This window comes from Octopus sinensis, linkage group LG14 (assembly GCF_006345805.1).
Source record: "Octopus sinensis linkage group LG14, ASM634580v1, whole genome shotgun sequence".
In the NCBI taxonomy this organism is placed as follows: Eukaryota; Metazoa; Mollusca; class Cephalopoda; order Octopoda; family Octopodidae; genus Octopus; species Octopus sinensis.
Genome location: NC_043010.1, coordinates 64,409,892 through 64,432,719, shown reverse-complemented (window position 1 = coordinate 64,432,719; position 22,828 = coordinate 64,409,892). Strand labels below are relative to the sequence as shown.

Here is a 22,828-nt window from a genome sequence, read left to right as displayed (position 1 = left end):
ACCCCAAAGAATTCCTTTCGACACATGGCTATGATGCTCCCCAACTACTTCTGCTCATGATCAGAGATGCACATATCGTCAGCTTCCAAGGGACATGCTCAACTGGCTGACAAGTAGATCTCTGGTATTGAGCAGAATATTTACTGTAGCCCATCTTTTATACAAAGACAAATCAATGTACATGATAACACTTTCAATCAGGTAAGCTCAAAAATCTAAAAATGATTATACTATAAAAATAATTCTGATGAACCAAATACGGTTTGATTTATTGCTCCATATGCAATACAAATTAAAAATAATATAATAAAATCCATATATTAGCCTATTTATAAGCATTTCAACATCGATAACAAACATAGTGAAATTACCAATTATAAACTTGTCCGAATTAGTTTTAGTCTAACCCATAACTTGTTCACAATCATATCATCTATTAATAACAGAAAATTAAATAAATTCTACACTAACAGAAATATCCAAGACAATAAATCATCGCAACTAAAACCTCCCACATTTATACAATAATACTAAAAGCCATAGATTCTATAACGACGGAAGGGAAATAACTTATACCCTCTCCCTTACTGCTAATTCTTCTAATAAATATGCACATAAAGATGGAAATGAAAATTGTGACTGCAAAGTTAGAACTAATTGTAAATTAATGCAGTGAAATATGTGTTCTCTAATTTTAATTTTAAAATATATAATTATATTGTAGGATAATGTAATTAGAAAAATATAATATTATTAACAAATTGAAATAAATATGTGCCCTTTTATTGGAAGAATTTTCAGAACCTTTTGGAGTCATCAATTCCGCTATTATAATTCTCTGCCTCCCGTGTATTTACACATAACTAAATAATATTGATTACAACACTTATATTACACATTATCGTTGGCTTCATGACCTTAAATTAATAGGTATAATTTAACATATTCTTACAAATTATTTAATTATCATTAACCATATATATTAATTAATAATCATTAACCTATATAACAAATTGAAATTAATATGTGCCCATTCATATGATGTTTTTTTTTTCTGAACCCATTGGAGCTATTATTTCCAATAACGTAATTCTCTTCTTCCCATATATTTACACGTAACTAAATGATATCAACTATACAACTTACAATACAACATATCGTTGCTTTTATTACCTTACATCAGCAACTATAATTTAACATATTCATTAAACCAATTTGCAAGCTATTAATCGCATATGAGTGTATGATTATACGCAAAATATATGTACTTATGTGAAAGTATGTGTATATCTGTACATTTATGTACACAAATATGTATATAGGTACGTATGTATGTATACATGAATGTATATGTATGCATATCTATATGTATGTATATATACGTGTGTATGTATGTATATCTGTGTATATATATATATGTGTATGTGTATGCATATGTATATATGTATATATATATATATATATATATATACCTATATATGTGCGTATCTGTATAGCTATATATGTATGTATACACGTGCTATTATAACTGCTAGTCTTATGACCACATAGCTCCACACATTCCCATATTTTGAATAAGCGTTATGACTAGATACATTTCTCTCTAGAGACGCTATTGCGTATGTACACTATTTTAAAATTTCTTCAACCAATTGGAACTGATTGATTAATACTGGGTTTGTATGTTAATTTTTTATATATGTAAGTGAGTATGAATATACAGGGTGCATATGGTATTTGAGGTCATACCTTTTTGGGGTCATTGCTGTATTTTTTTTTTTGCTAACTCTGTATAATCTTTGTTTCAGAAAATAATAATAGCAGACCCTCAGATTACTCAACAAATGAAGAGGCAGGCTGTTATTGTGGTTATAAAGGCTGGGCATTACGATTTAGAAATATCTCGATTTTTAAAAGTTGCCAGATCTTTCGTCTACAAAGTTTGTAAGAAGCTAGAGACTGAAGATGGAAATGTATCACCAGTGTCAAAGCATGAAAGGCACTCTAAAAGCATTCTAAAGGCATCCTAAAGCAAGTTCAACACACTATTGATTACAGTCCCAGAATGTCCATGAGGTCAATTGCAAAAGATCTCCATGTGTCAGAATGAAGAGTCAGAAATGTTGTCCACGGAAACATCGGATATAAGTTTAATATGATGAGAGAACATCAATTTGTCAGAAAAAGCAAAAGAAAATCACCTATATCAGATCTAAAAGGCTCTTAAACTAGATTTGATTTTGTTTTTCTCAATCGAGAAAAACTTTGAACAAGATCAAAACGTTAACAGAAGAAATGACAGATGGTTATGTGCAGACCCTTCTGAAGTTCCAAGTGCTATGCATACAAAATTTCTTGCAACTGTCATGGGTTTAGGGGTTGTCCGCAATGAAGGATATTTGATGCCTCATTACTTCTTTCCACAAGGCCTTAGAATTAACTCTGCCGCTTACACTGAGGTCCTGGAAATAATTGTTAAGCCCTGTATTGACAGTGTATGCAATGAAAGGTCATATGTGTTTCAGTAAGACTCTGCACTATCACACATGGCTCTAGTAACACAGGAATGAATAGCTGAAAATTTTCATGATCACATAACGCCTAACATTTGGCCTCCTAATTCCCCAGATCTCAATCCATTGGACTATTACATGCGGAGCTTTGTTGAGACAGAAGTCAATGAACACGCCCACAACACCAAAGATTCTTTGAATGCTACTATAGTCAGAGTATTGTCCAAAATGAACCAGGACCACTTGATTTGAGCATGTAAATGATTTAGATCTCATATAGAAACAGTAGTTGAAGCTGAAGGTAGCTTTATTGAATAACATTATAGAAAAGAAGGTTTATTTTTATCCTCAAAGCATTTTTTGATAAATAAAGTTATTATCCGTTATTATATATCTGCTTTTTTATAAACATAAATCTGTCCTCAAATATCTTATGCACCCTGTATATGTATTTACATATTCTTTTATATATCTCATAAATGGATATTCTTGTCCTTCCTTTTATTTACTTACTTTACACATATTTTATTTATTTTAAATTATCTTCATTTTATTATATTTCCATTTTTTACTTTATTTACTTTTTCTTTTGTATTCCATCTTATTCTTTACTTTACCACTCATTATATTCTAATTAATCCGTTAATAATAATAATAATAATAATAATAATAGTTAAGAGTAGCAACATAACACTAGATAAAGTCAATGAAATAAGAGAATTAGACCAAAACCAAACTTACAAATATTTAGGAATCCATGAACTGGGTAAGACACAACACACACAAATGAAAGAGAAAATAAAGAAAGAATACTATAGACGAGTTAGATCAATACTAAAAACAGAGCTCAATGCTAAAAACAAGATAATAGGTATTAACACTTTAGCCGTCCCAGTTATAAGCTATAGCTACAATATCCTTTACTGGACGATAAATGAACTAACCAAAATAGATAGGAAAACAAGAAAAATAATGACAGGATCTAGGATGCATCACCCAAAATCTGACATAGAAAGGCTATATATACAACGTATAGAAGGTGTTAGAGGCCTTATAAAGCTGGAAAACTACTATAAAATAACCACCATTTGACGGCAAAAATACCTACTTCAGAAGCAAGTAAAACTGATACAAATAGCGGCAAAACACGAGCAAAACAAAAAATTGTTCTCAGTATTTAAGGAAGCTGACAAATACAAACAAGAAATCATACCACCTAACAAATAAGAAGAAGAAGAAGAAGAAAAACACAACAAAAGCTATAAAGCAAATGAAATCAAAACTAAAACTAGAACAGCAACGAACCAAGATAAAACGATGGCAAGAAAAGCCCCTTCATGGAAAGTACTGGACTAAACTAAATGCAAAAGAAATAGACAAAGAAATATCCCAGCAGTGGTTGAGAAGCTCAGGACTCAAAGCAGAGACAGAGAGATTTTTAATTGCAGCACAAGACCAAAGCCTCCCCACCAGAAATTACCAAAAACATGTAATGAAAAGAAATATAACAAGTAACTGCAGAATATGTGGAGATGGACAAGAAACAATAAATCATATTATCTCTGGCTGCCTAGTCCTGGCTAAGAAGGGATATATTCACAGACACGACAGAGTTGGGACCTACAAACACTGGAAGCTATACCAACATTATGGAATAACAGAAAAAAGATGGTATAGGCACACACCAGAAAAGGTCACAGAAAACGAGAAAGCAACCATACTCTGGGATATGCCAATACACACAGACAGAGAAATTAAAGCCAACAGACCAGATATAGTTGTCAGAGATCATGAAGAAAAAAAATGCTTTCTAATTGTTGTATCAATTCCAGCAGATGACAACGTGTCTCTAAAAGAAATAGAGAAACTTTCAAAATACAAAGACCTGGAAATGGAGGTGACTAGAATGTGGAATCTAAAAACAGAAGCAATTCCTATCATAGTGGGTGCATTGGGCATGATAAAAAAATATTCAGACAAATACATGACAAAAACACCAAGACTTACAAACACATATAACATACAGAAAATTGCACTACTAGGCACTGCACACATCCTACACAGAACACTTTCCATACAGTAACCATTAGAGCATCACAACAAATCACAGCACATACCCAAGGCACACAGAGCTGCGCTCGGAAGTGAAGTGAAAGCACGTTATAAAAATAAAACTACTGAATGATAATAATAATAATAATAATAACTCCTAATATTTAGTTTGCTTGCATTAATGGATAGGTCAGCATGTAATATCTTAATGTATATTGTTTTCTCTGATGGAATTATGCTCATAACAAATGCAAATTTAAAGCATAAGTTTTTAATTTACCTATTGGGCACTAATGGAAACGGCTGTTGGAAGTAAAGATTACCAATTTTTTTAATAATAAATAAACATTAACTTTTAATTTTCCATTTTCTTTCCTTCAGTTAATGAACATGAATTATATGCTTAATACATACCTATTTATTTAAGGAAATTTCATTTCCCAAAAATACTACGTATAGAACCAGTCTTTCCTTAGATGCAACAAAACATCCCTTTGTGAGTTTAACATATTCTCCATGCAAATTAATATATATATATACATATACATATAATATGTATATGTGTGTATAACTTTTCCCTTTTTACTTGTTTCCACCATGGGCTGTGACCATGTTGGGGTAATGCCATTTTATTTACTAAACCCTCCCTCCGTGTTTTGTTCAAGTGAATGAGTTGGACAACACTGTCTTTATATGCCTTTCTTGTGTTCATCCGAAAACAAATTTTTGAACACATTCAGCTCTATGTTTTGTAGATACCTGGGGTGTTTTGTCAAGGTGTTGTAAAACTCTGGACTCATCTATTACAGTACTTTTTTCTTACTCTAGACTGAAATAATCAGCCCTTTGCTACCATGTAGTGGCGTCCAGTTTGGGGGTTGTTATCTCTTTCAGTCCTATATTTAGGCGATAGACCCTCCAGGATTTTTCGTATATATCCTTCACATCTTCTCTCTAGGGAGTATGAGCTGTTCTTTTAGCTTCTTCCAGTAGCTCATCTGTTTCACTGAGACAATCCTCGTGGTGTAACACTGTTGGATTGCCTCAAGCTCTGCTGTTAGTTTGGTGCAATTGGCATCTACAGTAGGGAGCGGTAGACTAGTCCAAACGACTGAGAATAAGGCCAACATGATTTCCCTTCTACTCGTTTTAAATTATCTTAGAATTCAACTAAAGTAACCTGCACATCGTCATCGTCTTAGAAATATTCTCATGGAACGATGTCTCATTACTCAGGGGGATTCCCAGATCACCACTGTGACTCCGTGATTACAATAGCTCCCCATCCCGGGATCTGCTTTATTGAAGTCATTTGCAAAGTCATATGTGACATCCTTGCTTAAATAAATTCAGTCATAAAGTTATAGTAGTTGTGTGGAACAGTTCTTTCTCGGACGGGAGCTGTGCTTTGTGTGAGTAAGCAAACGATTTTCTTCTAGGCATGTGATCAGCTCCCCTCTGACAATGCATTCTATGAGATCAGAAAGACAGGCATCTGCTCTGCTTCCTCCTTTATGGATTGTGTAGATTATATTCTATTTTAACACTTGGGGAATCTTGCCACATGAAAGGAATCCCTGGGAAGAGCTTCTTAACTTGTGTTTAACTGAATTTCTGGAAACATATCAGAGCCTGTTGTTGAGTTCAATAGTCATATTATTTTTATTGGAAGCTGGAACTTTTTGAAATGTTATTTTGAGTTTCATGTTGCCAATTATTGAAATTTATCAAGAAATAATGCAAAAATGCATTAGCAAAATATTCATATCGAAATATGTCTAGTTATCGAGAAGGTAACTAAAAAGGTAAGAAAATGTGCCACACATTTATCTATTTGATTAAAATACGCGAAGCATTAGATATTCATCTGTGGACATATACAAATACATGACACTTTCATGTCATGAGAATCATATGTATAAAACACACAGAAGCAAGCATTGTAGCTATTGTTAAAGTAGTTTTAGTGTTTCAATATATGGCCACATTTCAGGTTATGAGAAATCCATCACGGAAGAAATAATGTAATGTTTCCCAGTTGGTATTTGGAAAATTCTTCAATAAATATCGATAGATATGTCTGCAAAATTCAACAATTCCAATTTTTCAAAATTGCAACTGGTTTATAACATGGTGTTATACGTCTATGCATGACAATGGGCATATTCTGTACAATAATAGCTCTAATAGGTGTCATTTGAAATCGGTGACTTTTTGCAAAATTTTCTATTGATATTCACAGAGGAATTACTAAATACCTGAGGAAAATATTGCGTTTGAATATATGATGTTCTGCATATAATTGAATAAATGAATATCTGACACATTTTCTAACCTTTTTTCAGTGACAATTCAATTTTGATTTCACGAATATTTTCGAATATATATTGTTACAAAGTGTCTATTCTTCATTCCTTTAAAGAATTGGCAATTGTAAAATCATTGTAACGATTGAAGAAGTTTCAGCTTCTAATAGATTATGCAAACGCAGCCTTAAATATTCTGTACTTTGTCTTTATAAATACAAGCGTTCGTGAATCCTTAGTTTATGAGAGTGTGCATATGTGTGTATGCACTGATATGTTTTTGCATGTGTTGTGTTGTGTGTGTGTGTGTGTGTGTGCGTCTGTGTATGCATGCGTGTGTGCACGTGCATTCCAAGTTCCTTGTTGTTGGACTTAGGGTAATTGGGAAAAATATTTATGAAATTTAATCTATCCAGCATTCAGGGGAAATATTTGGACACCAATCTTACTTAGTAAGTACGAAAAGTATTGACACAGAATAAAACAAACAAAATTATACATATTGATGGTGGTGGGCATGAGAAGATATGTGTATATATAAAATATACGCACGGATGCGACCCGTTGGTACGGAACTCTTCTCTACTTCGGTCTTCGAAAGTTTCGTTCAAATAATTGCTACTACCACCGAGATCTGCACCTGCGATCGGTTTCATCCAGGATCGTGCTCATAGCACCGTCCTACTAGACCGAGCATCAGAAAGTCGCCTCACCGGTGATCGCGCAACCTGTCGCCCAGCAGGTCCGATATCGGTTGCTTGCTCGAGCCATATATTTTCGAAGCCAGTCGATTCGGCAGGAAATTGTTACACACTCCTGAGCGGATTCTGACAACCATGGCCATCATCCTGCCGTCTATCTCGACCGACATCCTTTCGGGGATCTAGAGTGCGAGGTGTAAGACACCTTAGCCGGACGTTCGGTTCATCCCACATCACCAGTTCTGCTTACTAAAAGTAGCCCACTTACCACCATGCGTTCGTGACGCATTACAATGGCTGCAATAATTTACGGCCACCTCCACGCAAGAGAAGCGGACCTTTTCGTCCGTTCGAGAGAGGATTGAGGCCCTCAACATCACTGGGTCCGCCAGCTTTACCGGACAGAGTTACAAATCGTTCTCGTGATTTCGCCAGCTGTGCTGAGGGAAACTTCAGCTCGATTCATGTTTTCATTCCTACATCATATTACAACGATTGATTTGCACGTCAGAGGCACTTCGAACTTACACCAGAGTTTCCTCTAGCTTCGTCCTGACCGAGCGTGGATCGCTATCTTTCGGCTCCCCAGCAACCTGCTACACTTGAGTTAGAGCGGGAATGTGCGGCCCTTGGGGGTAGACGTGAACTCGCGGACTAGACCAGGAAACGATACTTAGAAACGTTGTGCAACACACCGTTCCCAGGAGGAGCAACACAAGTACGATTACGTATCGCATTCTAGCTTCCCCTGTGCCGCCAGAGTTCACGAAGTCAAAGGCTGCAACGACTCACAGTTGACTGGGACTCCTAGGTCCATGTTTCAAGACCGGTCAGGCAGATTGCCAATGCTTGTCGCTGATCAGCAGCAGCGGGAAGCTTATATAAGTTCATGCAGAAATGTGAATAAGTGAACACCAGAGTGTGTAAAAATCTACAACGCAAGCAAAATAACTTAAGGTCGAACCCAGAACTACAAGTTTGCAAATGGAAATTCTTAACTTCACGAAATCGAACTGCACTTCGATATATTTGATTATCACATCAAAAATATCAAGGGGCAGTTCATTCGGCTAATATGAAAGATTCATTCAGCTTATATAAGATATTTATATGAGAGATTCATAAACTTAAAATAAATCGACCACTTACCAGCAGTAGACACACACAGCTATTAAAACTAGACACACTAGTATTCCGGTTCCAATAAGTTCGAATATATACGTTGCTGTAAAAAGTATAAAATCATTGACTGAGCTGAGCCTTTTCATTGAAAAAAGAGTGATGAATTATTAAAATGTTAACAGAATATTACGTTCACTGTCTCATTCACTTTAAACTATTCATATCTCATTCTCTTTATCGCTCGTCGCTTTCTTATGTGTGTAGATATATATGTGTATCATAATTATTTATATGTGTATCATCATCATCATCATCATCATTATTATTATCATCATTATTATTTACTTTTAATCTACTTGTTTGTTACAATCACTTGACGAGACACACCTAGCGTCTAGGGGCGAGTGAAGGATAGATGTTACAATATAACTGAAAGCTTGGGGAGGGAAAGTGGCAGGGGCAGTAGCGAAATATATTCATGTAATACAGCACACACATTTAAATTAATAATGTTTTTCTAAGGATGTGGGCAGTACTTGTCAGTACAATCTTTTGGATTTCTCTGAGACATGGTTCTCCTGGGATATTATCTAGATGTTTCTGACATCCCTTTCTTATCATAGCTAGGGCACCTACAATAACACGTCTTTTGTATTTCAATTTCCAGGTCCTTATATTTACTTAGTTTGTGAAATTCCTTGACAGATATATTTTTATCAGTGGGAACACTGACACCTATAAGTCTACAAGTATTTTCTTTCCTGTCTTTAATAATTATCAAAGTCGATTTGCCTTGATCGTTCTGTCAGTGTTGACTGGAAAATCCCGGAGGATAGTGACATTTTTACCTTCAAGAATTGGATCAGCATGATATTCATAACAGTAAGCAAGGGTGTTGATTTTGTAGTGTTTACATATTTTCCAATATAAATACTGCCCTATCCTATCGTAGCAATTTTTGTATTCGTTTGTTGTCAGCACAGAACATCCCGTAACAAGATGGTCAATAGTTTCGTCAAATGCACCGCAGAATCTGCATTTAGGGTCAGAACCGTTTTGAAGGACATTAGGCTTGTAGTCTTTAGTAAGTAAGCTTTGGTCTTGTGCCGCTAATATGAAACCTTCAGTCTCTGGTTTCAGTCCTGCACTTCTCAGCCACTGATGGGTCGTTGCTTAATCTACATCAACATTATTAAAAGTAAATAATAATAATGATGATAATAATAATGTTTCGACTTCGAAGTATATACTGCCCATTATTATTATTATTATTCTGGCTCCACCGCTCTTCAATTTCTGCCAGTTCTTTTTTTACCCGTTTCACTTGTTTTGTGACAATGGTTTCAGGTTCTTCATCTAATCCAGGGTTAATACCGAGTTCCCTTGCGAATTTGCAGGCTTCCTTGACAATAGAATGTGATTTTTTTCTGCTTTCGTGTTTGCACACAAGCTGCAGCATCCAGTCCTGTGTACTAGATACATACCTGTTCATTGCTGTTGTGGAGGTCTTATAGTAGTTCTACCTGCATCACTCCTCTTACACCATTACTTCTAGGTTGGTTCAGACGATCAACGTCTGCTTTTGGGTAGTGCATGTTCTTAGATGTTAGTAGTCTGCTTGACTTCCTGTTCAAGCGTTGGAGCTCTAACTTTCCAGTTAATGATGTTAAAGCTGTATTGGACTACTGAAAGTGCCAGGGTGTTAATGGCTTTGATGCGATGTTTGGAGTTGAGTTCAGTTTTTAGTATGAGCCTTACTCTCCTGTAATACTCCTTTCTTATTTTTTCCTTCATAATAGCATGTTCTATACCATCTCGTTCGTTTATTCTCAGGTATTTATAGCTTCCTTGTAGGGTAAAGCTCCTTGATGGTAGTATCGGTATCTAATGTAGTGAAGGCTGTTTGTTTGAGCTTGCCTCTTACAAAAGTTGCTTATCAAGGCTAAAATCCATCTGAATGTCATTTCTGAACTCTTTAACAGTTGTTAACAGCCCTACTAGCTCTTCGTCATTTCTAGCAAACAGCTTTAGATCGTCCATATAATATTATATACTTTGAACCCATACCTGATGTTTCTCAGTTCGTTTGAGGGTGGGATCAGTGCATTTATGAGCGTGTGTGCGGAAGTGTATACATTCTTGCATTTGTGTATAAACGTATGAGTGCGTGCAGGTTTGTCTGGATGAACATATGTGCGTACGAGTGTTTCGTCTGGTGTGGGCATGTGTGTGTGTTTACATATATATAAGTGTGGGCGCTTGTGTGTATAAGTATGTACATTCTTACATTTGTGTCATTTGAGTGTGTGCGTATATTCTTGTCTGGAAGAAAATGTATGCGTGCATGCTTGTCTGGAAGAAAATACATATGCATGCGTGTGTTTTTGTCTTGTGTGTGCATGTGCATGTGTATGTGTGTGTGTGAGTGTGACAAATGTATGATAGTTTTATATCCTTCTATTCCTTGGATGCACATATTTCATGAAGTGGGGATAGACATAACTGTCCTCACACGACTTACTTCAAATTACTCCAATAAATACAAATTCTCGTCAATCTCAATGACTTCCACGAACTCTCAGTGACTCCTACGACTTCTCTGTCGTCTGGACTAATACGCTACTTTTTCTAAGAGTTCGACTAATCCATTCTTCCAATCCCATAGGGCTGTCAGTGACTCTCGCCACAACATCTCCCCTTTTGAGATTGACTTCCGTTGGAAGTTAATGTTATTTTTTTTCTTCTTCTTTCACCACACCTCCCTTTTTGAGATTTTCTTCTTGGGGAAATTTAATATTTCTTCTGTTTAGGCTCTATTTCCAACCGTTCTGTTTGTTTCCTCTTTTTTGTGCTGTTACGCCTCGGTTCGACTTCTTGTGGCGTTGGCACTTCCATAGGTATCTCTTTTCTTTTGTCTGTATATCTATTTTTAGCTGGTTTAAATGTCTTGCGCTCCCATTTTTCGCCTCTTTTCATATACATCATTTTGTCTATTTCTTTTGTTACTACTTCGTCCACCAAACCTTCTCTTCCATTTTTATACTTTTAAGTACGAAAAGCAAAGCGAAAGTTTTTTTGTTAAATAATGCAACAAACTTGTTCGGTACTGACTGGATGGAATTGTTTCATTTATGGGACCTCCCTATAAATCTTATCTGTAAAAATATAAATGTTTTTTTCTTCCAGTAAAAACAAGTCATCAGGCAAACTGAAACAAAAAATAACAAAAATATTTTTCCTACAACTTCCACAAACTCTCAACAACTCCTACGACTTCTCTGTCGTCTCAACCAATACGCTCTTTTTTCTAAGAGTTCGGCTAGTCCATTCTTCCAATCTCACAGGGTTGTCAATGACTCTCGCCACAACAGATAGTATAGCTGTAAGAGCATTGCTGACGGGGGCAGGGAACAGGCATTGGACTGAGGTTGATGGTGTCTCTTGGGGAGGAAGGAGAGAGGTACACGTAGATCTGTGTATGCGTGGATAGGCATGTGTGTACAGACTTGTGTATGGGGATTGCATGCCTACACCACCTGAATGGAGGTGAATGTAGAGTGTTGCAGGGGATGAATGTCAGTCTACTGCCTGCATAGATATTGGTGATTAGGAACCCTGTTCTTGGTTATGGAGAAGCCAGTGTTGAGGGGTAGCCAATGTTAAGGTGGTATGTCTTTTACTTTTGATTATTTTGTGTATTTCGAATGCTTGCTTCATTTGAAATACAGAAAATAATCAAAAGTAAAAGCCAATCAAAGTCCCTCAAAAAATTCCTAACAATTGTTAAATTAACTTTCACAATTCCTACGCCAACAATCAAAAAGTGCGGCCGCCCCAATTGCGGGACCTTCATCAAATTTATTGAAGACACGACACACAAATTCAAATCAGGACAGACTTTTACCGAAAAAAATCACTTTACATGTTCTTCAGGCAATTTAATATACACTATCAAATGTCGAGGATGTAATGAAGATTTCATAGGTCAAACAAAACTTACTCTAAAAATAGACTGACCATTCACTGACAACAGCTACGAGACCCTAGTAGTAGACAGATTCCACTGAGTGGTCACATAGACCAATGTTCAAAAAGTAAGTCACTGAAATTCCAGGTCTTCTCACTCTACCTATGTTCAGCGAATATTACAGATGAAGCACAGATAAACAAAGAAAATACTTTCATACAAAAGTAAAAACCAAGACTAAACAAAGTTTAACAGAGTACATACACAAATAACTATTCACACACAAAATTCATTCTGCCACATATCATGATGAAGCTACACAGCTATCAACCTAAATTGTTGCCCCTGGACTACATACAAACGACTCCTGTCTACTCTCCCGCCAGACAGAGTAAATTTGGAGTGCCTTGATTATAACTAAACATGTTCACTCAACCGTGTCAGCCATCTATTTAGAACAAATGCACGAACATAGCAGGAGACGTACAAACGGTTATAAACTTAATCATGTGTTCATTCTCTACAAACACTTGACAAAAAACATTCAGAGCTTTGATTGTTTGAACTTATTCAGTTAAACGTGTCAGCCTTAACTTACGACACCAAACATTGACACTTGATACTAGCAAAGTCATGTGACTATCCTGTACCTATCAAATCCTGTTCAAGACGTATACTAGTTTGAGCCATGAACTCCCTATAAAAATAGGAAAGCTTCAAACACTAGTCAGAAGCAAGACAGCTGCGACATAAGCCACGTCTTTCTATTTGAGCTTTTTGTAAATCATTGTAAACTGTGAAACCGGTTAAAGCTTTAAATATATCAATAAAAAATATTTCAACTATTCTTGGTGCATTTTCAACTTCTATTTTTCCTATATTTCTACCTGTGTAGGATAAAATGATTTATAATATATGTGTATGTATGTATCTATCTATGTATGTATATATGATTTATAATATATATGTATATATATATATATATATATATATATATATATGATATAGATATATCATCACCATCATCAGCACTATCATAATGCTTACATTAATAAGAAAATACTTACGAGTCTGACAATCAGCTCCTGTGTAGGTGATTTCGCATCCATTTGAACAGTTACCATTCATTATGTAACAAGTAGCATTATCACGACAGTTGCAAACTCCTGTACAATCATAACCATAAGTCCCGGGTGCACATGCTGAAATTATAAATAAAGCATTTTATGATAGCAGATACATTCCATAGTGAAATAATTTCAGTGGGGACATACATTATACAGAGAAGATCATTAAGTTTGAAGAGAATAATACAGGGACCAAACTGCCATAGGGTCATATATATTAGGATGGTTACACAATCACGAAACTCTGGGTTCGATCCCCACAGCCCAGCATCGTAACATAATCCTCACAGAGTCATCGTGGTACTGTGTGACAAAGCTGAACCTTTGAATTAAATGTTTTAGCCATCCACTATCTATTCTAGTGTATACATGCTATCTTTAAGGTAGCATGTTTTACATTGGTTTGATATCATTGTATCATATACTTTTATAGTGTATATGTGCAAATATACATATAGTATGCATGTGGGGAGAATGCTGGCAAGGCATGCAATATGAAATGAAACAGCTCGAACATGAATAAGGGAAAACATAGAGCTATAACATAAAATGCAATCATATTGAAAGAACGTGCATTTATAAAGTAATGAAAAATGACTGAGTACCTGAGTACAGCCGATACACTTGTGTGTGTGTGTGTGTTTTGTATTTTGGAGTAATGTGTGTGTGTCAATTAGTGTGTTGAAGTACTCAATAGAGCACTGGCACAGTTTGTGCTACCTGGTATCATCCGTAGTCGGGGTATATTTCCGTTGGATCTACTTCAGAAACTCTGCAGTGTTGTTGAGATAATAACATTTTCTTAAGTAACGAGAAAATGGGTTTGGTGTTAATGTTTATTTTGTACAATGGTTGTTTCAACCCACCCTACTCTTGTCCCTTATGGGTGGGACTCCGATCAATATGTTGTGTTGCATCAATTTTGCAGTCAGGGTCTCTTCAGGTACATCTATACATAAAGTTGTGTCTGACTAAAGATCCTGAGTTTTGGCTGTCATCTTATACATATATAAAAGCAAGTTTTCTGTTTGTTTGTCTGTTTGTGTCAAGTTGCCGTCTACACCCATTAGCGAATTTTCGTGAAACTTTGCAAACATGCTAAAGTAGCATCCAGTTTGTTACTAGACTCATTGAAGTTTAATTTCAAAAAATCTATAATAGGATAGCTAGTGCCCCTAGAAGGGATCAGCAATACTCGCCAAGGGAAATAATCCATTCATTTTCCTATATATAATAAATGAAAACATATATAATAAATACTTCTCGATTTATTAAACAAACATTCTACATTACGAGGACTTTCTTACTAGAAATCGTCAGTCAGTGATTTTATTTGGTATAAATCAAGTTGAGTATGCTTATTTCTTCGTATTTGAACAGTTAGAGATATTTTCGCAATTTGAACTGTTCTGCTTTTAGACAAATGCACAGTCATCACAAAGGTTTACATATAGGAACACCTTCTTAATTTATATTGTCAGATGTGTTAATGTTTTGTAACAATATACTCTATGTAACAATCTACCACACAAGCAGACAGAAATCTTTATTTATCAATCAATAACATTGCAATCTGCACTGTATTCATACAGTTCACACACTGTTTGCATGTAGGAACATTTTCTTAATTCATATTGATAACTGTATTATGTTTTTTCTTAACATGCACCCTTTGCTTTTCTTTAATGGCCAAGGAAAAATGACTCATTTAAAATCCCTTATCTTTCTTTTCCGCCCACTGGTCATTGCAGTGTCATAAAGGTCACACGCTGTTTGCATGTAGGAACACTTTCTTAAAAAAGATCAAATTTGAGTTCTTGATCAGTGCACGCCCAAAAACTGCGGCAAAAGCGTTCAACAATAGATCCACTTACTTCGGTTTGTGACTTATTCACAAATATACCGTGAATGACTGTGCCTTTCATGTCACTTCAGCCAATTGGCAGGCGCTGCATGAAGAACTGTTCCACTTTTAGACAAATGCACTGTCATCAAAAATGTCACACCTTGTTTACATATACACCTTAATTTATATTGATAGTTGTGTTAATGTTTTGTAACGATGTACTCTATGTAATAACCAACCACACAAGCAGACGGAAATCGCCATTTATCTATCAATAACATTGCAATCTGCACTGTATTCATACAATTCACACACTGTTTACATGTAGGAACATTTTCTTAATTCATATTGATAGTTGCATTGATGTTTTCGAAAGAGTTGTAAATGTATTGATAATCTACATGCTGTTTTATTTTTAAATCTATATGCAAATTTATTTGTATGTCTACTATAAAACTAAATTTCAGACTGTTTCTACATTCATTGTAAATCTGATTCAACACTAGCGCTCCTGGGGTCAATATTCTCTGGGAACGCACAAAAACCTTTTTCAGAGTTATTTACTTTGAACTGTTATCTGATATCTGGTTAGCCTGTTATTATGTAACATACTTCATGATTTTGGTATACATACCTTATTGGTATTTCTTCCAAAGTTCTATATACTCTTGTAAACGCATTAAAGCCCTTTTCGGGGCTACTTTATTTGAATTCTTACAATCGTGTAACTAATTTGTGTTATTATGTAACTGACTTCATAATTTGGGTATTCATAACTTATTGGGATTTCCTAAAAACAACATCCTATGTAAGACAGTTCGGTATTTTCTGTAAATAGAAATAGATTAGGGGAGGAACTAGCTAGTAGACTAGAAGAAGCCATAAATAAAGGCATCACGACTGACGGGTTAGCGGCGAAACACCTGCTCAGTGGTTAAATTAAACGGCTGTCTATCGTAATCATTTAGCATCACACGCTCGCTCCATCAGGGTTACCCGCTGTCATCTCTTTTGAAGCCTCCGAAGCGGAGAAGGCCGGCTCCATTCTAAAGGAATATGAGTTGGTTGCAGGTGCCAAAATCAATGCCGACAAGTTGGTGGGCTGGAGAGGCAAGTCAATGCCGTCGAACACTGGACTGACGAACCAGTTAAACTGCTCCAGGTGGATAAAAACTGGGACGCGGTGTCGAAAAGTGTGGTCAGTCTTATCCAGAAATGGATGAAAGATAGACCAAGACTGGGTGCCCGGTACCTATAATGTTGTTAGGCACACACTGCCCTCTACCGGTCGGGTAATAGGATTGGTGGATGTCCCACTATAGTTATATAGAGAGGATTAGTAGCGGTGAAGTGTGACGACATGCTTTCGGGTAGACTCTGAGCGTCAATGAAAATGAACGAAAACGTCAACGAAAACGAACTTCCGGAGGACTTTTCGGTCAGGGACTACTATAGATAATTTCCAGATGTCTATGGCTTGGCAGTGCTACCAGGTGGCGCTACCGATTTGAGATAAACTCTACAGGCACGCATATGCTGTCAGACGGGCTTGTCCAGAGTGCGCATGGAGCGACGAAACCGTTCTGCATGCACTCGTACAGTGCCCTGTAATTGCTAACTTGTGGATTTATGTTGGACAGCAGCTGTTGCGTGTGGAATGGATCTATCTGTTGGTTGAGTCTATTGGGCAGGCAAGGCAGTTTTCCTTTGTCTGGTAGCTGTGGCAAAAGATGTTGTCTGGTTGATGAGGCTGAAAGGAATGTGGACAGAGGCATTCCTCTTCTGTAAAGCCCATATAGACTTTTTCAAGTTTCACTTCAAAAAAGAGTGAAGAGGCAGGTGCTGTCCTCGAGTGAATTTATTGAACGGTGGGTGAAAGTTGTGAAAATGGCAAGAATGGTACTGCTCTAAATGTAGACCCATAAGTCAGAGGAAAGGGGTTGGAGAAGGCACTTGTTCTTCGCATTCAGGGAGATCTTGGATGGCGGAGTTCCACGGTTATCCCTAGAGGTCCTACTGTATCAGGGAGGAACCCATCACTATCACATTTTTTTTTCTTTCTTCTACTGTCGTATACTATGTGTACTTACCTTCTTTTAATGTATAGCATAATACTTTTCTTTTTTATTTTAATCATTCCTTTATACGTAAATCCCCACATTTTAAGTCTGTCTATGTATTGTTCCCGCATCCTTTGCTCTGGTGTCAAATAAAATAAATCATTAGTAGTAATAGTAGTAGTAGTTGTAGTAGTAGTAGTAAGTATGATTTTTATGGCCGCCCTACTAGGGAGACACGGTAACTCGAAGCTCAGTAAGTTGTAGTAGTGTTCATAATTTTTTCGGAATTCTAAGGCACCGTTCTTTTGTTATTTTTATCACCACCTTGTTTCTGACATTGCCTGGACTGCGCTAATAGTATTTTTGCTTAGAAATGCATTCTGTTTTGCAGGGGATGCGCATCATTTTTTTTTTTCGCCAACTAATGGAGAAGACAAATATTTTCTTATTTTCCATATATATTGAAACATGGCTGATAAAGAAGTCATTATAATGTTCGACGATGGGGTGCGTTCCTTGTCAGAGAAAAAAGAGAATACTGGCATACCATTGACTACAGTATGTGACCACCGTGCCAGCGAAAAAGAAAACCGAGTTGAATACATCTTCGTCTCTAAACAATGCTGAAACAGTGAAGTAGCAATTAAACAAAACATATGAAGACGATGGTGACGATGACAACAACAACAACGTCAACAGCAATACCGATAATAACGAAGTGAAAGTTAAAGAAGGAAAGATAAACAAAGAAAATTTTAAAGGAAACGTGAACATCACTACCGCCATAGACGCCACAACAGTCTCCGCTGCAGCCGCAAAAGCAGCAAGGGATCCTGGAATTAGGATTTTTTAAAATTTTATTATTTTTTTTTTTGTAAATGCTACGAGAAATCTTGAAGATTTCCCCATTGACGAAGAAGAATTGAAATTGGCCCAAAAAATCGTTCAAAGAAATGGAAGAAAAGTTGCCCAAAACTCTCCACTCGACGTGATCGGAAACATCTTGAGATACTTGGTTACATACTGCTGCATTGGAGTAAAATCGCTCCGAATGAAAAATGTTTCTGAAAGCCAAATCCAGAAATGCTTTGAATGTGCATGACAACAGAAGACCCACATCATCCGAGGAAAGAAATTTGGGACGATTGAAGCTATTGCAGCTAACACCTTGCTAAAGCTGTGGTGACGAATGTGAAATATCGCCAGAAATATCCATCGCCAGATGGATATGTTGCCCGATGGTTAGTGGCCGCCGTCTTGGCAAGTATAGAGGAAGACAACGTGACTATCTTGGAGGTAAAGAAAATACCTCAACAAAACTGGTCATGTACAGGTATGAAACTAACATTACAATGTATGCAAACCTATATCGACGAGCTACCTAACCTAATAGGCCTCCCGGATGGTACTCACCTGTCAACCAAGATGCCATATATGTGAACCATTTAAAGGCTTTCTGCACTTAAGCAAGGAAAACAAAACTCCCACTGCTACCAACACCACAACCACCACAAAAACACAAAATCATGAAGACGTGCTCAAGATTCCTTTGCCCACACCAATACAAAGAAATCTACTCCCGGCTACCACGGAAATCAAGCTTCACCTGGACGTCCTGCCTCCCGAACCAACATCAACAGCAATGATATGGAGAGAGAAGAGCAGACCGAATAATGTATCATTAACACAAAAAAAAAGAAGAGACGAAAGGGGAGGAAAGTACATATACCTGCTCCAAGAACACAGCAAAAAGAAACTCAAACACCACTACTGCAACCCAATTCGCAACCACTCCAACAAAAATAACAACGACAACTTTTACAAAAACAGGAGCATCTTCAACAATAACTTGAAAACATAGAAACAGCCAATAATGAAACTGCAAAAACAAGAAAATACTTTCAATTTTAGGTGAAATGTATTCATCAATTTCACTTTGTGAACAAATGCAACAGTGAATTGATGGATTTTGTAAATGAAAATAAAATCAAAATTACAACACAGGGAAAGGAATTTAAGGATTTCATCTTCAAACTCCGAAGGACAGATTATTAGTTAAAATGTCCTCAGACTTTTAAAAACACTCAGCGAAAAATTCCTAATTAGTGTGGGATTTTTAAAAATCAATTGACAAAAGGCTTTTGGGAGGGCCTTTTAAAAAACATTTGCCAACAGAGAGGCCTGCAACTTCCGGGATTCTCGAAAATCAAGGAGAGCGACCTCTTTTCTTTCTCCAACTAGCACGACTATGATGAGAGTTGGAGCGTGAATGTGCGTGGCTTGGGATCAGCTTGGAAGCAAGGACACTTACTCAACGATCTCAGGTTTCTTGATTTAGATGTGGTTACCATTAGTGAAACAGTTGGGATGTACAGAGCGACTAATCTAAAAACACTACCTTCGCTATTGCTTACATCTAGGGCCATCAACTTACCATCCGGGCCCAGGAGGATCTGCCATACCTCGAAATGCAGGCCTTTGCTAAACAGCACTGCCGCTCTTTTTCCCATTCCAAGCCAAAAGATTCGTAAATCTTAAAATTGTCGAAAATAGGTGTTAGATCGCTGTGTCAGAAGTCCTGGTTTTGCTGACAGCCTTCACATCCGTCGTTAGTAACCTGAGATCGTTGAGCAGATAACCTTGATTCCAGGGCAAGTCATGAACATTTGTACAACTCACTCTTAAGCCCACCATGATGATCGGAAAGAGCTTGGAGGAAAACTTAGGCCTACATACTCACCAAGTGCCGCTGAAGGTCAGGTGGTTCAACTTCCATATCTTAGGGTTTCTTTGGGAACCCTGTTAAAGGCCTACTCATGGCTTTTACATTAGGAGTTGCCAATCCGTAGATTTTACATTAGGAGTTCCCTAATGCTTTTAAATGTTTCAACAGTCATACACACTATCATTAATGTTTCTGTCACTAGAATGGTGGTGGCGCCGACGATCTTACCCTCTCTCTCTCTCTCTCTCTCTCTCTCTCTCTCTCTCTCTCTCTCTCTCATATATATATATATATATATATGTAGGGAGAGTTTACGATAAAAACAAAAGACAAAGACAGGTGGTGTACAAAACAAACAGATGTATTAGTATAACGCTCAGGAATAGAAAAAATCTTTTACGTTTCGAGCCTACGCTCTTCTACAGAAAGGGACACAGAAAAACAAGGAGAAAAAAAACGTATATATATATATAAATGTATATATATATATATATATTTCTTTCCTTCATGCTGTGAGAACCCTCCTCACGAGCACTAAGTTTTGTGTTTGTGATTGGTTGTTATTGCTTGGGGTGTTTTCTTTTTGTGAATTGTTGCAGTGCTGCTAGTATTGGTGGAGATGGTTGTAATAGCGGTGGATGTGTTGGTAATCGTAGTACAAGAGAGGTTGGCGTTGCTGTAGGTGTGTTTGTGGATGTTGTGAGCATATTTTCGAGGATTTTGGCGTGCGTTGGCGAGGGGAATGATACTTTATGCTTTTTATATTTCTTTTTCAGGTGGGTTTTCTCCCTCGTTTTCACTTTGTGTTGCAGAGGTATCAGAATCTGTAGAATCAGGGTGCAAGTCTGTATGTATTTGACCTTAAAGGAGATGGAGTGGGGACAGGAGAGGCCGGGCTTCGTTGAAAGGGACACCCTGAGTGTCGGGTGTACGTTATAATTATTCTTTCTGCTGAGGGTGGTGGTGGTGGTGCATCTGTTACTCGCGTTATTGGTATTGTTGATGTTGTTGTATTCCTTGGTTTCTTCCAGCATTTGCTGATTTTGTTGTTCTTGTTGATGATGCTGTTGTTTCCAGAGTTGTTGCAGCCTTTATTGTTGTTCGCTGATAGCTGACTTGTGGCCTATGGGGACCTGGTATTGACTTGTGGCTTGTGGGGACCTGGTATTGACAATAAGTAGGCCCTATTGTTCCCTATCTTCTGTTTAGAAGAGAAAGCTTTCAAGTGGCCAACCCCCCAACCTCCACGTAGGTTGTGCCATGGCCTTCTAACATCAACTGTAAGATGCAGCACTTCTTCTCCAAGAATACCAAAGAGATCTGGGATCTTGTGGATTGTGTCTGGTTTAATGTAGAGTAGTACCTTCACACTAATCCCAGACCAATTTCCACGACGGGTTCGCTTCACTTCGAGGCGGCTGTTATTCCCTCCCAATACGACGCACGCTAAAATCCACCATAAATTTAACTCAGGTGGAATTCTTGAGATCTTCACTCTCACAGTCCTCCTTCCTAATACGATGGATAGAGAAGATGTCTTTCGCTTGGCTCTCGAGATGTGCTGAATGTCAGATATTATTTCTTTCTCCAATGTACGGACACTGAATTATTGCATGCAAGACGGTTTCGTCCCCCTGCATGCACCTCAAGCAGGCTCAGCTTTTGGATCTTCCATGCCTGAAGAGTTATTCTCTAACAGGCAATGTCTCACTGTAGTACTGCTATACCAAAGACTTTTAGAAATTGTCCATGAACATCGACCCGAAGATCTTCTGTCAAGGCCTAGATTCAATCCTAAACCATCATCGCTCACACCCTCAACTAGCTCCGCACCCCAGAGATCTTGAGGTGTTTTCCCGTTAATGGTTTTGTGCAGCTAATGCAATTCAATGAGTTCCTGGCTATATTCTAGATGCCAAATACTCAAATTTGGTCTTCGTTTGATCCACGACTAGAGTTCTGTCAACAAGAAATGCTGCAGAAAAGCTCCTTCTTATTTTCCCTGCCGTCGTTCACATCATCGCTGTGATTTACATATCTCTGTAGGTGATACAGCTTTAAGACTTGGCACTTCATCCTCAAAGATGTCATCCCAAGACTACCACAGTGTGAATGCCGGCATCAATTGGTTTTTCTGACCATAAGAATCAAAAAAATAAGCAATTCAATCTGATATAGGTTGTCTTAGGACAAGGTACGACAGTTAGGCGATAGTACACCACCGAGGCAATATATGCATTTGCTATAATGATAATGATGATTTCAAATTTAGGCACAAGGCCAGCAAGATCGAGGAAGGAAGTAAATAGATTACATCGACCCCAGTGTTCAACTGATACTTAATTTATTGACCACGAAATGATGAAATGGCAAATCGACTTCGACGGAATTTGAACACAGAACATAAGG

The 22,828-nt window shown here is 37.2% G+C and overlaps 1 protein-coding gene across 1 annotated transcript in view; it reads right to left on the bottom strand.

The window, feature by feature from the left end:
• LOC115219450 overlaps positions 1-22,828 on the bottom strand; it is a 124,954-nt gene that overhangs the window by 35,110 nt on the left and 67,016 nt on the right. Inside the window, exons 13-14 of the mRNA XM_036509407.1 lie at positions 13,729-13,863; positions 8,722-8,797 (exon numbers count right to left, since the gene is read on the bottom strand). Coding sequence (XP_036365300.1) covers positions 8,722-8,797; positions 13,729-13,863 — 211 coding nt within the window. The remainder of the gene's footprint in view (positions 1-8,721; positions 8,798-13,728; positions 13,864-22,828) is intronic.